The sequence below is a fragment of the Malus domestica genome, chromosome 07 (genome assembly GCF_042453785.1).
Source record: "Malus domestica chromosome 07, GDT2T_hap1".
NCBI lineage: Eukaryota > Viridiplantae > Streptophyta > Magnoliopsida > Rosales > Rosaceae > Malus > Malus domestica.
This window is the reverse complement of record NC_091667.1, coordinates 16510069-16523710: the sequence shown is the minus strand read 5'-3', so window position 1 is coordinate 16523710 and position 13642 is coordinate 16510069. Positions and strand designations below refer to the sequence as shown.

The 13642-nt window shown below is 36.7% G+C and overlaps 1 protein-coding gene across 1 annotated transcript; it reads right to left on the bottom strand.

The window, feature by feature from the left end:
- Positions 1-1884: 1884 nt before the first annotated feature.
- On the bottom strand, positions 1885-13330 carry LOC139197731 (uncharacterized). Its single transcript, XM_070825683.1, has 2 exons — positions 12034-13330; positions 1885-2210 (listed from the first exon to the last, which is right to left on the bottom strand). The coding sequence occupies exons 1-2, from the start codon at positions 13328-13330 to the stop codon at positions 1885-1887; spliced, it is 1623 nt and encodes a 540-aa protein (XP_070681784.1).
- Between the last annotated feature and the right edge of the window lie 312 nt (positions 13331-13642).

Here is a 13642-nt window from a genome sequence, read left to right as displayed (position 1 = left end):
ATTTGGAGCGTTTTGGAGCAAAAGGAATGGATGAATTGAAGACTTGAAGAAATTAGGATTCCTAATCAACGAAGGATTCCTAATTGACGAAGGATTCCTAATTGAAGAAGGATTCCTAATTGAAGAAGGATTCCTAATCGACGAAGGATTCCTACTCCAAGAAGGATTCCTAATGGAAGATGGATTCCTAATCACATGAGGATTCCTAATGGAAGATGGATTCCTAATCACATGAGGATTCCTAGAAGAACAAGGATTCCTACTTGAAATAGGAAAGTTAAGCCAAAGTTTCCTACTTTGGTTTGATTTTTCCTAAATGTCCCTAAAAGTTCCAGCAATTATGAAGACTTCCTAAGCATTCTAGGACATGAAATACACATCTCTTGCACCTTTTAAACCCTAGCCGAATTTCCCTTGCCCTTTCCTTTAATTTTCTGATTTTGTTTCCTATTTCTAGAAGCTTTTGACTTAAATTTCTGTTTACCTAATTAGCCTAGGGTTTTTAATTTCTGTTTTCCTTTAAATAAACCTCCTTGTGCAGCCACAAAACATTCCACACACATCCATACAACTCCATTCACGCCAGAATTCAACCACCATTCTTCATCTCCACACCTTCCACACAACACCCATACACTACCCCCAAGCCTTGTCGTGCCCCTACACCATCCATAATCCATTCTACATCACACAAACCCCCAGAAATCATCCTCACCCAATCTGCCGCAAGGAGAAGAGAAGGAGCCAGTTCATGAAAATTGTTTGGCTCTTCAATCTGAGTTGTTGAACAATTTTAGGTGTATTCTATCTTATATTTCAATGTCTACTTCTTGTAATCTTTGTTTTTCATTGAGTATGATTGGCTAAATTCGTTTTGGCTAAGGGTGTATTCGAAACCATGTTTATTTATGTGAAATAAGTTGATTACTTCCAGTTATCGTTGCATAAGTCGTGAATACAATTTGCTTAACCGTTTAATTCAAAACTTATTCTTGTATGTTGATTGAGAGTGCACGCTTAATTTGCATGCTTGAATTTGGTGCTAGGATATAAGTTTATTTCACCTAATCGTTATGAATTTATATTCGCAAGTAGTGAAGGTCGCTAGTCACGATCGTGTTAAGTAGATTCCTGGCAAGAGTATCATGCTTTTCATAGTTACGAATGCCTTGTCGATGCTTATGATTTCCAAAGAACGTAATGATTCTAACTTGTATCTTTATCATGCTGTTCATATAGAGAACTTGTTAGGAATAATTTGTTTGCGATGCATATTCATCCAATTCAATGATTCTAGGGAAATCTGAAGGTTAATTTAAGCGGACCTAATTAACTTGGAGTGTCGAGGTTCACAACTTATTGAATTGATAACTGGAAATTGATTTACGTTGCATATATTTCATGTGTGGAGAAGAACCCCTTAGCTCTTCCATCATTCATTAATTCATCACAATTTTGTCTACTGTTTTCTTTACAATCTGCCATTTAATTTAAATTCGTCAAAAATCAACCCCACTTTATTTCTTTGAGTTATATTAGTTAGAACTTGTCTTAGATTATGTTTTTAAGTGTTTTAGGTCATTAGAAAACCAAAATTCGTCCAAGTTTGCATTAGAGTCCCAAAACTGCCCAGAAAGTGTTTTAAGGCAGTTTTGAGTGTTTTTGTTGCTGTTTTGAATCTTTTGATTTGTTTTAGTGTTTTAGAGTTTTAGTTTTGCATTCTTTGAGTCTAGTTGAGTGTTTTAAACCTAGTTTTACATATTTGAGTCAGTTTAGAGTGTTTTAGCAATCCCTCCTAATCCCCGGTTTAAGAACGATCCCTACTTATCCATACTACAATTGTCAACAAGAGGGTTTAATTTGTGTGTTTAGTTATTTTACGCATCAACCTGGAAGCAAATCAATAGAGAATTCCACCTCTCTGTCTGGCGGCAACCCCGGCAAATCATCAGGGAATACATCCGGATAATGTCTGACCACACCAACTTCTTCTATACTAGTGGGGGCAACCTCATTTAACACCACATGCGCCAAATATCCCTGACAACCCTTCGATAACAATTTCCTCGCCTTTATGGCAGAAATAACTCCATGTCTCACCCCACTTCTCTCGCCCACAAAAGTAACCTCGGGTAATCCAGGACGATAAAAACTAACTGATTTACCATAACAATCAATATGGGCACGATTATGGTGTAACCAATCAGCCCCTAAGATCACATCAAAATCCACAATATCTAATGGAATAAGTGAAGGAATTATTTTGTAAAACATGTTCATTTGAGCAACATCATATAGCATGCAATTAACAATTAAAGGCGGAATCATGCTTGTATGCACTCAAAAACAAAACATTACCATGAAATTCAAAGCCTAGTAGATTGGTGAACCAATAATCAACTCAAAACAAAGTGAGTTGAAATTAATACCTTTGTAGATTCCTCTTTGCATAAGCAAAGGCTAATCACCCAAAGAGATAGGGCCTTCATTCCTTGCTTCTTAGATCCATGGATTTGGATGGAAGAATAGGTTCTCCAAGTTCCCAAAATTGAGAACCTCTAAGTCTCTTCACCAAGGTTAGATTGTAGAAGAAAAATGAGTGACCTTGGAGTAGTAGGATTGCTAGATGTACCCTCCAAGGTGTTGGCCTTTTTAGAGAGAAAATGGAGAGACAATTCTCACCAATTTTCCCCAAAAATAAACCCTTTTATCACTTAATGAATATTTAGTTATAAAGTCATTTATATAGTCACTTCTTTAAGTGACCTAAATAACCAAAACCCTAATTCATCACACTATGGCCGGCCATTTAGGGGATTTTGGGCTTTTGGGCTTTAATGAATCTTCATTCATTAAATTGTCATACAACTTAAGTTAATGGGCTTGACGTTCGAAGCCCATTGGGCCTTAAGGTCCAAAACTATCCCGAAGTCTTTAACGAACTTATTCGTTTGATTAATTAACATATTAATTAATCCTTGCCATAAATAAATGATTAAACCATTTAATCATTCTTACTCATTTCCGTTTAATCTTCAATCTCCACCTTTTATGGTGTGCGATCCATTAGGTTCCTTTTAACGAGGTAGTGGGCGATTAAAACCATTTTACATCGATTGTGAATTGAAACTATTTTCAATTCTCCCTTTAGTGATTACACACGTTTAGGGCTTCCACAAACCATGAGTGACACCTAGCAGCATATCATGGTTACCCAAGCTAATCAGAAGAGGATAGAGAACCTATTCAGTTTGGGATTACAAATGCAATACGGTCCTTCTCTAATCTAATACTCTTGACCACATTGTTTGGTATGATAGTTTATTTATTCATGTCTACTATCCAATGTGATTCGTGTGCTTATATGATTTTCTTGAATGTGATTTGGAACGCATTCCCTAATCTCATTCATACTCTGGCCAGAGATTCCAAATCATATCATAGAGTATTCTCCCTCAACTGTTTGAAGGTTAGAGATCCCTTGTTGCGCATTCACTTGTCTCCATAGCTAAGTGGCTTAATCCCAACGATGCCGTGGACACCCCGAGGGGGTGACTTTGACATAATCAAAGATCAAGGACTTAACCACAAGACAACTGTGATGCCTCAGGTCAAAGGACTACTTTGCATTATCCCAACCATGAGTTCTCATGTGACATGGAATATAAGAACTCTTCGTTGATCACGTTCAGTGAACTCATTCTCTATTGAGCACCTACGTACTTGTCTTGATGTCACACACACCAATGACTCGAGACTAATCACTCTCACTGAGAGAAGACATAGTACGTACTGATCTTAACGGACTGTCAACGCCCAATTGACAATCCTATGATCAGGAACGTTTAGGATGTGTCTACGAAAGAATGGTCTCATGAATCTAACTTCATTAGATTACATTCTCCCAATCACATATTCCTTGGACTTTATCGTTTAAGCATATAACATTTATATGAGACGGCTCAAACAATAATGTATGCCTTTTATATGTAAAACTAGATTAGTTTAACATGTGAAATGTCCGTAAAGTATCATCACATGATTGGCTTTAGGGCACATTTCCAACAATCTCCCACTTGCACTAGAGCCAATCAGCTAGGTCATCTTGATGATACCTCTTCTGTAGTCATTTCATAAATGGCTGAATAGTAGGCCTAGACAGTGGATATCTATATGTGTTATCCACAGAAGCAACCTTGAGAATAACGACGTCACCATTATACATGATTCTCAATCATGTGGTTCAGTCTCTCATTTGTGTTCGGATCTTGATGAGACCTTGATTCCCAGGCTTGAGCTATCGCCCCATTAGTGTCATACACTTTCTGGTTGGAATCGAATAGAGAGTTCATAAATGAACTTTCCCATCCAAACAACATTGTTGTAAACTTCTATATGGCAATATATCTTGCATTCATAATGGAACACACTAAAGTCATTACTTTAATGTTTCCATCCAAATATCTCTTTAGTCATAATAAAGAGATATTTGTTTATCTCTTCATTCATAATGAAGAAACATCCAATGATGGATCAGATTCATAATCTAATACATTTACGCTTCCATTACGTTACTCTAATTCTTCCTCATTCTTTGAGGAATCTATCCTTAAGTATTTCTTAAATACTTAAGGACTCACTTGACAGTTGCCACGGTTCTGATCCTGGGCTTGCCCTGATATCGTCTTGTACCGTTCTAGGTACAACTCATATCAATGTTTTTCATACAATATGAAATACATAAATCACCTTTCTGCTTATGCATAAAGGATTCAATTTACGCATTTTTTCTATGGGAGTCAAAGGGTACGTTCCCTTTGAGAAGGGCAACTTGCTAGTCTCACTAGAATCGTCCTTCTTATTGAAGTTTATCATCATATGAGAAACTTCCTAGCATCCATTGTCTATTATTAGGGATTGATATAATCCAATTATATCATGAAATATATCATTATAGATTTCCATCCCATGTATATAGACTATATCTCCCATATACATTCTATCTTCATATAATGTATTAAAGTCATAACTTTAACGAAGAAGTATTCTTTTCATTTCCAAAATTAATATATCATATATATTTAAATTTTAGGAACATGATTAACTCCCACTAATCTTTTGTAAAACTAGTAAACAAAAGATTCATTTACATCTTTATGAGAAATCAAACGATTTGATCCTTTTCTCATAAAATGCAAATAGCTCTCACTAACTTGCTAAGATCCATGATGGATGGATCTCTACAACTTACATGTCTTGTGATTTATAGTTTTAGACATATATTATCAAGACTATCTTAATAATGGTTTCGAAAACCCATATTATGTCAAAACATTGAATCACCATTTTAGTTGTAGCTAGCAATCTTCGAATTAATAGAAACTAAGACTACGTAAAAAATGGTTCCTTTAAAGTCAACCATTCTCTTTGATTGTAGTCACCTTAAGCTACCAATTAGCTATGAAGGTTTCATTATTTCGAGTCAAATGGTACTTTACCATTTCCTTGAGTATATATCGTATATGCACTCATTGTAGTCATAAAGTTCAAAACCATTCAACTGAGACGATTTATAAATCCTTATCGACTACCTTGGAGCTTGTGGTATAGGAACTAGGTTGTTATATTTGTTGATTACTATCTTGTCTCTCAAAGAACCCATTCTTTGAGTTCTATCTCTCGTTCATTTGCTTTTAGGCAAATCACATTGTAGAATTACAATGAACTACCCAACAAAACAACATTTGTTAGTTGGTTTATAGAAGCGATTTCCAAAAGTTATTTTAAGGATATCCTACAAGATTATTATCAAACAAATATTGCTTGTTAGCACACAACCCCAAATCTTTAACATGCTTAAGATTTGTCTTTCTTTCCAACTACATCTTATGGAGTCATGAAAATATTGGAAGATCTTCTCATTGACAATCATATTGTTTTAGAAGTATATATCCTATATATGGGTAATAGATAATATCTAACGAACTAAATCTTATTCAAGTTCGTTCTTCTCCTAATGGAGAAATACATTATCTTATGATGCTATTTTCCTTGATATCTTTCAAGGAAACTCATCTAAAGTGTTACCTTTCCTTGGATCAAATCTAAGGAGATAATACTTTAGATGTCTTACTCATCAACTTACATTTCTTGAATTCTTTGAAACATTTTGCAAAGTATTCGGACTTGTGTTTATTCAAAATAAACTATAGTCCAACCGAGAGTGATCTTCGGTGAATGTCATATAATATGAGTAGTATTATGTTTGTGGACAAGTGCCACTAACATTTAAGTGAATTAACCTCAACAACTTTGTGATTCTTTCTTCTTTCCAAAAGAATAAAGATTCGAACATTTCGCCTCTAAACAATTTTAACAAGAAGGTATTGGATCCGGATCTAACGATCCAAAGCATCCATCTATGACCAACTCGTAATTTATGTTTTAGAGGTATCACAACTTTAGTTGGGATTAGTCACTACCTTGCAACCTTTTGGGTTTTAAGCATCATTATATTCTAAACAGTTAACACTACCATATCATCTCTACTATAGAGACAATCAATTAGATTACTATAATCCAATTTCTTTGATAGTTCATATGAGGAAGTAAGTACTATCTGCTTTCGCAGAGATCTATATCTTATTCACGTTCCGTATGTGAAGCACCTTTTCTTCTCTCATATATCTTCTACTTCTTATTAGTCACACTTTTACAACGATTTGTAAAACATAGTTACTAATACGGAATTATACATTCAAGTAGAAGAACCAACTGTTTTGAACTATTCAAGAACATTTTACAACACCTTCGAAAGGTATGTTCTTGACATTTGCAAGACATTTCTTGCAAATACCCCTTCCAATGTCCATCATTTCATAAAGAAAGTTTGTTCCCTTGGAGTTATTTATCTTCTTTATTTGACTTTCACCTTTGACTACATTAGTCATGGTCCCTAAACTCCCACTATCTCTCTTGAAACCTTTTTCAATTGTGTTATACACATCAAACAATTTGAAGAGTATGTGGTTATTGTTCACTACATAGTTTACCATAAACTTAGTGAACCATTAGGATAGGGAAACAAAGGTGAAGTCCTTGCCTAGTTTCCGTCTCGTTAAGTGGTTTAACACTTCAACACTCAATGATTCAAAATCATCATAAGTCCATGTTAATGGACTATTTTTGTCAACCAACCATTATGTTCTAAACATAATTACAAACTTTCAAGAGTTGTACAAGGCAACTCTCATTTCTTCATACAACAATTTGTAAGTGAAGAATCATGGCACATAAAGTGTCCATGCCCTTGTGCTTACTTCTCAAGTTCTTTGTTCAATTAACAAAGAAATAAGCACTAAGTGTTTGTATTGACTAAGGGTTGTTCAAAGCAACTCTTATTTCTTCATACAACAATTTGTAATTGAAGAATTATGACATTAAAAGTGTTGTCCTCTCTATGATAGACCTTTTCTAACATATTCTTCTAATGATACATTATCAATAGGAAGATTGTGAGGATGAGACTACTTAGGTACATTTACAAGCCATTAAAGACAATCTATGGTTTTGTAGTACCAAGTCCGTAAACTAAACGTTCGGCTTTTATTTGTCAAGTGTTGGATAGCGTTTGCAAATATATTGGTAAACAAATACATAACGAATATAGATTGATTGATTTTAAGCCATTTGATTCGGGTCTTTAAATCAAAATAGCACCACCCACTATTTTTGGCAAATTCCATATCCCTCATTGGAATTCGAGAGTTTTGGATGAAACTCTTAGTAGGTTATGGGAGACTCACTACTACCAAGCCCACCTCAGAATTATATCATGTTGGCTAGCGTTAATAATAATGAGAGAGTACGCTTACTCATTTGCAACAACCTCTTGCAAGTACCCATCTAGTTTGGCCTCTAGAAAATGATGCCTCAGAATTATATCATGTTGGCGTCATTGTACTTAGTTAAGTTATTCCCACCATGCCTAGTTCGTGTAGGTGTTCAAGCATAGCCTCAGAATTATATCATGTTGGCTAAACTCGTTGCCTACCTCACTTCATCATGTATGTATATAGAACTCCTCTTGAGTGTAAGCACGCACTTTGTACTCCCCCATTATAGGGTGAAGCCGGTGTACGAGTCACAAACGATCGGAGCCTACCACGGTGGAAGGCCACGAAAGAGTGTTCTAAGCACTCTCCGCTTATCAACTTAATATTGGTTTGGTTGAGGGTTTTAGGTCTCATCACATATCAATATACATTTTAATCTCTATTAAAACAATTTTGGTCCTATTACAACTATTGGTCCATATGATTGTTTTAGTTGTACATAATACTCCCACTATGCTTTTAAAACGGTTTTTAAAGCAAGAGTATATGTTACTACTAACATAAGGTTTGCATTCATTTGATGGACTATATAGTTGCCTTAGGGCCTTAGGATGACTATGAACCTTTGTTTAGATTCAACACGAGCCTTGTGTTGAATCTCGGTCTAGGGATGGAGATTGATTTTAGTTACGCGTTTAATCACATTAAGGCGTGTTGTCTTAGGGGCGTTGGACCCAATTACTTCATTTTCATGCATATCATATAAAGCAAGAAAGAAATACTTCAAAGTAAAGGATGAGCTTATGCTCATTACAACATTTGCATAAAACAAATTACCTTAAAGTAAAGAAGGACTTATGCCCTTTTACAACATTTGATCAAATCAAATTACAACCAAAATCTAATCTACACATTCCCATGGTTCAAACAAATTTGAAACGCCTTTCACATAGCTCAATTATATTAGGCTTAGGTTCATAATCATCCTTTAATTAATTAACGCTTTAACTAATTAATTGAATGCAACATTTTCATTTGGTTTTTGTATCCATAAAATTGATTTAAGTGGAGCTAAACAAAATGAAAATCCAATTCTCATTTAAAGAGACAAAACAATTTTGTTCTCATCCTATTTGGGCCATCATGCAATAACCACAACTTTTTGGGCCATATTGCGAAAACATAAACTTTTGGGGTCACTTTGTAAAAACACAAAAGTCACTACTTCATGTAAATACAACTAGAACCCAAAATTTAAATAAATTCAAAAACTTCATTAAAGGAGCAAAACAATTTGTCCTTTAGCGTTTTTAGGCCTTAACGTCAAAACGTAAACTTTCGGGTCAAAGTACAAATACACAAAAGTATCAAAACTTTATGTAATTGCATAAAAGCCCCAAAAATACCCTATTTTATTAGGGTGGCCGGTTTTTAGGGATAAAAAGGAGTGGTGGGTGTTTTGATTTATTAGTTTTGTCAAAAACAATCAAGTAGTGCTTTCACCTTTCATAAAAATAATATATGTTTTGATGATTGATATTTCTTTCATCATTTATACAAATATTTAACACTTTAAATACTTTCATAAAAATAATATATGTTTTGATGATTGATGTTTCCATCATCATTTATACAAATATTTAACACTTTAAATACATGATAAATCATTTGAAAAACATATATCATAAACTTTATGAAATAAATCAAAACTTTGTATCAAAACACAAACCTTTGTGTTCTTGGCAAGAACATCAAGAACATATGAAGAACATCCATGAAAACCCATAAGAGCTCCATGAATGTTTTCATGCAATAAAACTCAAATTTTTATCATTCAAAATGAGGCTAACATCCTAGGGTACTTAGGGGTTCCAAAAGTCACCTTAAAACCATTTTAACAAGACAAACATGAACCCAAAAAATCACCCTTTGGATTTGGCCGAAAATCCCCAAAATCATGACACCAAATTTTAGCTCCAATATTCATGCTCATATGAACTACATCTACAACATTTGAGATGGCAAATTTTCAAACAAAATTTACATTCAAAGAAGCAAGAATAAAGCTTGTAACAATTACAACTTTTAAATCATAAACTTATGAACTACAAAACCCAAAAGGATTCACCAACTACTAGACCTAGGCTCTGATACCACTTGAAGGAATTATTTTGTAAAACATGTTCATTTGAGCAACATCATATAGCATGCAATTAACAATTAAAGGCGGAATCATGCTTGTATGCACTCAAAAACAAAACATTACCATGAAATTCAAAGCCTAGTAGATTGGTGAACCAATAATCAACTCAAAACAAAGTGAGTTGAAATTAATACCTTTGTAGATTCCTCTTTGCATAAGCAAAGGCTAATCACCCAAAGAGATAGGGCCTTCATTCCTTGCTTCTTAGATCCATGGATTTGGATGGAAGAATAGGTTCTCCAAGTTCCCAAAATTGAGAACCTTTAAGTCTCTTCACCAAGGTTAGATTGTAGAAGAAAAATGAGTGACCTTGGAGTAGTAGGATTGCTAGATGTACCCTCCAAGGTGTTGGCCTTTTTAGAGAGAAAATGGAGAGACAATTCTCACCAATTTTCCCCAAAAATAAACCCTTTTATCACTTAATGAATATTTAGTTATAAAGTCATTTATATAGTCACTTCTTTAAGTGACCTAAATAACCAAAACCCTAATTCATCACACTATGGCCGGCCATTTAGGGGATTTTGGGCTTTTGGGCTTTAATGAATCTTCATTCATTAAATTGTCATACAACTTAAGTTAATGGGCTTGACGTTCGAAGCCCATTGGGCCTTAAGGTCCAAAACTATCCCGAAGTCTTTAACGAACTTATTCGTTTGATTAATTAACATATTAATTAATCCTTGCCATAAATAAATGATTAAACCATTTAATCATTCTTACTCATTTCCGTTTAATCTTCAATCTCCACCTTTTATGGTGTGCGATCCATTAGGTTCCTTTTAACGAGGTAGTGGGCGATTAAAACCATTTTACATCGATTGTGAATTGAAACTATTTTCAATTCTCCCTTTAGTGATTACACACGTTTAGGGCTTCCACAAACCATGAGTGACACCTAGCAGCATATCATGGTTACCCAAGTTAATCAGAAGAGGATAGAGAACCTATTCAGTTTGGGATTACAAATGCAATACGGTCCTTCTCTAATCTAATACTCTTGACCACATTGTTTGGTATGATAGTTTATTTATTCATGTCTACTATCCAATGTGATTCGTGTGCTTATATGATTTTCTTGAATGTGATTTGGAACGCATTCCCTAATCTCATTCATACTCTGGCCAGAGATTCCAAATCATATCATAGAGTATTCTCCCTCAACTGTTTGAAGGTTAGAGATCCCTTGTTGCGCATTCACTTGTCTCCATAGCTAAGTGGCTTAATCCCAACGATGCCGTGGACACCCCGAGGGGGTGACTTTGACATAATCAAAGATCAAGGACTTAACCACAAGACAATTGTGATGCCTCAGATCAAAGGACTACTTTGCATTATCCCAACCATGAGTTCTCATGTGACATGGAATATAAGAACTCTTCGTTGATCACGTTCAGTGAACTCATTCTCTATTGAGCACCTACGTACTTGTCTTGATGTCACACACACCAATGACTCGAGACTAATCACTCTCACTGAGAGAAGACATAGTACGTACTGATCTTAACGGACTGTCAACGCCCAATTGACAATCCTATGATCAGGAACGTTTAGGATGTGTCTACGAAAGAATGGTCTCATGAATCTAACTTCATTAGATTACATTCTCCCAATCACATATTCCTTGGACTTTATCGTTTAAGCATATAACATTTATATGAGACGGCTCAAACAATAATGTATGCCTTTTATATGTAAAACTAGATTAGTTTAACATGTGAAATGTCCGTAAAGTATCATCACATGATTGGCTTTAGGGCACATTTCCAACAATAAGATCAGCGGACATAATCACGCCCTCAACCATCACTGGACACCCAAGATACACACTATCTACATAACATTTATCTCCTCTAGGCATGGCAAACTCTAAATCAAATCCTAGAGGTGAAGGGTGAGGTTGGGTCATTTGAGCAAACGTATGAGAAATCACAGAGTGCGTAGCACCACAATCAATCAAAACCTTAGCAAAATGACCAAGAACATTTAACGTACCCATGATCAAGTCTGGATGGTTCTGAGCCTCCTGCAGAGAAATATGATTAACTCGTCCCTGAGCTTGCTGACGTCCACCTCGGCCTCTACTGCCCTGATTACCTCGTCCCTGAGGATTACGCCCCTGGCCTGATTGACTAGACTGCCTGGATGATCCTGCACCACCAGTAGCAACTTCTCCCTGACGGGGTTGGCCTCCCTGATGCCACTGCGATCCACCAACTGGCATAGAGGAATAAGATGAATAACCTCCAAAATCCTGAGAATACCCAGCCTGAGAGTGAGGCTCCTGGGAATACTGATAAGGTCCGGGAGCATACGGAGCAGCATCCCCCTGATAGTGGTAGGCACCACCACGGCTAGGCTGGCCATAACCGCCTGATCCAAAACTCTGCTGAACTGGTGCTGGAGGTGGCATAGTGGTCTGTTGTGGTCTCTGCTGACCCTGGGGGCACTGAGAAGCCCGATGTCCCATCTGCCCACACGTAAAGCAGGCACCAGTACCTCTCCTACACTCACCATGGTGACGGAAGTTACAACGGCAGCACCATGGAGCGCCAGATCCACCAGCATCCCTCTTACCCTGAAATCTGGGCCCACTAGAAAATCTTCCACCACCTCTCCTCGGGCCAGTAAAACTATATCCCCCACTAGAAGAACTCGAACTCGCTCCACTTTTCTTAAAATTCTGTGTCTGTCGAGGTCCCGGAATAGAAATACCCTTACCTTTGTCATTCTTCTTCTGACCCTCATTCTTGTCCTCATCATCCTCACTGTCAGGAAGATTATCAGAGTCCTCCATCCTAACCAAAATCTCGAAATACTCATGATAATCAGCGCAGGGGAGTGCATTGGCAAAGGTACGCCACTTCTTCTTAGATCCCAACTTGAAACGTCGAAGCATCTCTCCCTGATTACCAGCTGTATCAGTGTCATAACGAGACAAATCAGTAAACTTTCTATAATATTCATGTGCCGACATATTTCTCTGTTTCAACCTGGTGAATTCCTGCTTCTTACGATCAATATACTCAGGAGGAACGAATCTCTTCATAAAATTCTCTTTGAACACTTTCCAGTCGGCTGCCGTTTCGGGTGACATGTACCTAGCCTGATTCATCCACCATGCTGCTGGTTCACGACCCAAAAACCAAGTGGTGGTCTCCACCCATCTATTAGCAGGGAGATTCCCCTGACTCTGCATCACCTGGAAGGTCTTCTCAATATGATCTAGCCATTTCTCTGCCCCCTCATGACTTTCATTACCCATAAACCGATCTAACTTCAAGTTATACATGGTCTCCAGAGGTGCCCTCGGAGGAGGGGGAGAACGAATCACATTCTACAAAGCCTGAGCCATCGCTTCCCCTAACTGAGTAATATCCGGGAAATTAGGTTCAGAAGTACGGTGGGACTCCCTACGCTCCCTACGAGGCGGCATGATTCTGACAAAAAACATCAAAAGATCGTTAAGACATTAACAAATTTACAAGACTGCAACCTAAGCTCTGATACCAAACTGACACACCCCGATCCGGAGGATCCAGGTGTGCTGGCCGTCACGTGGGCGTGACGTAGCCATAAGCACGACACGGAAGCGGAAAAGCAA

What these genes read in the sequence shown, in the direction of transcription:
- LOC139197731 (XM_070825683.1), bottom strand. Translation starts at nt 13,330, where the DNA reads ATGTATAACTTGAAGTTAGATCGGTTTATGGGTAATGAAAGTCATGAG. An exon ending in CCATCCAGACTTGATCATGG is followed by an intron (nt 2,211 to 12,033) that starts GTACGTTAAATG and finishes ATGTGATCTTAG; the next exon opens with GGGCTGATTGGTTACACCAT.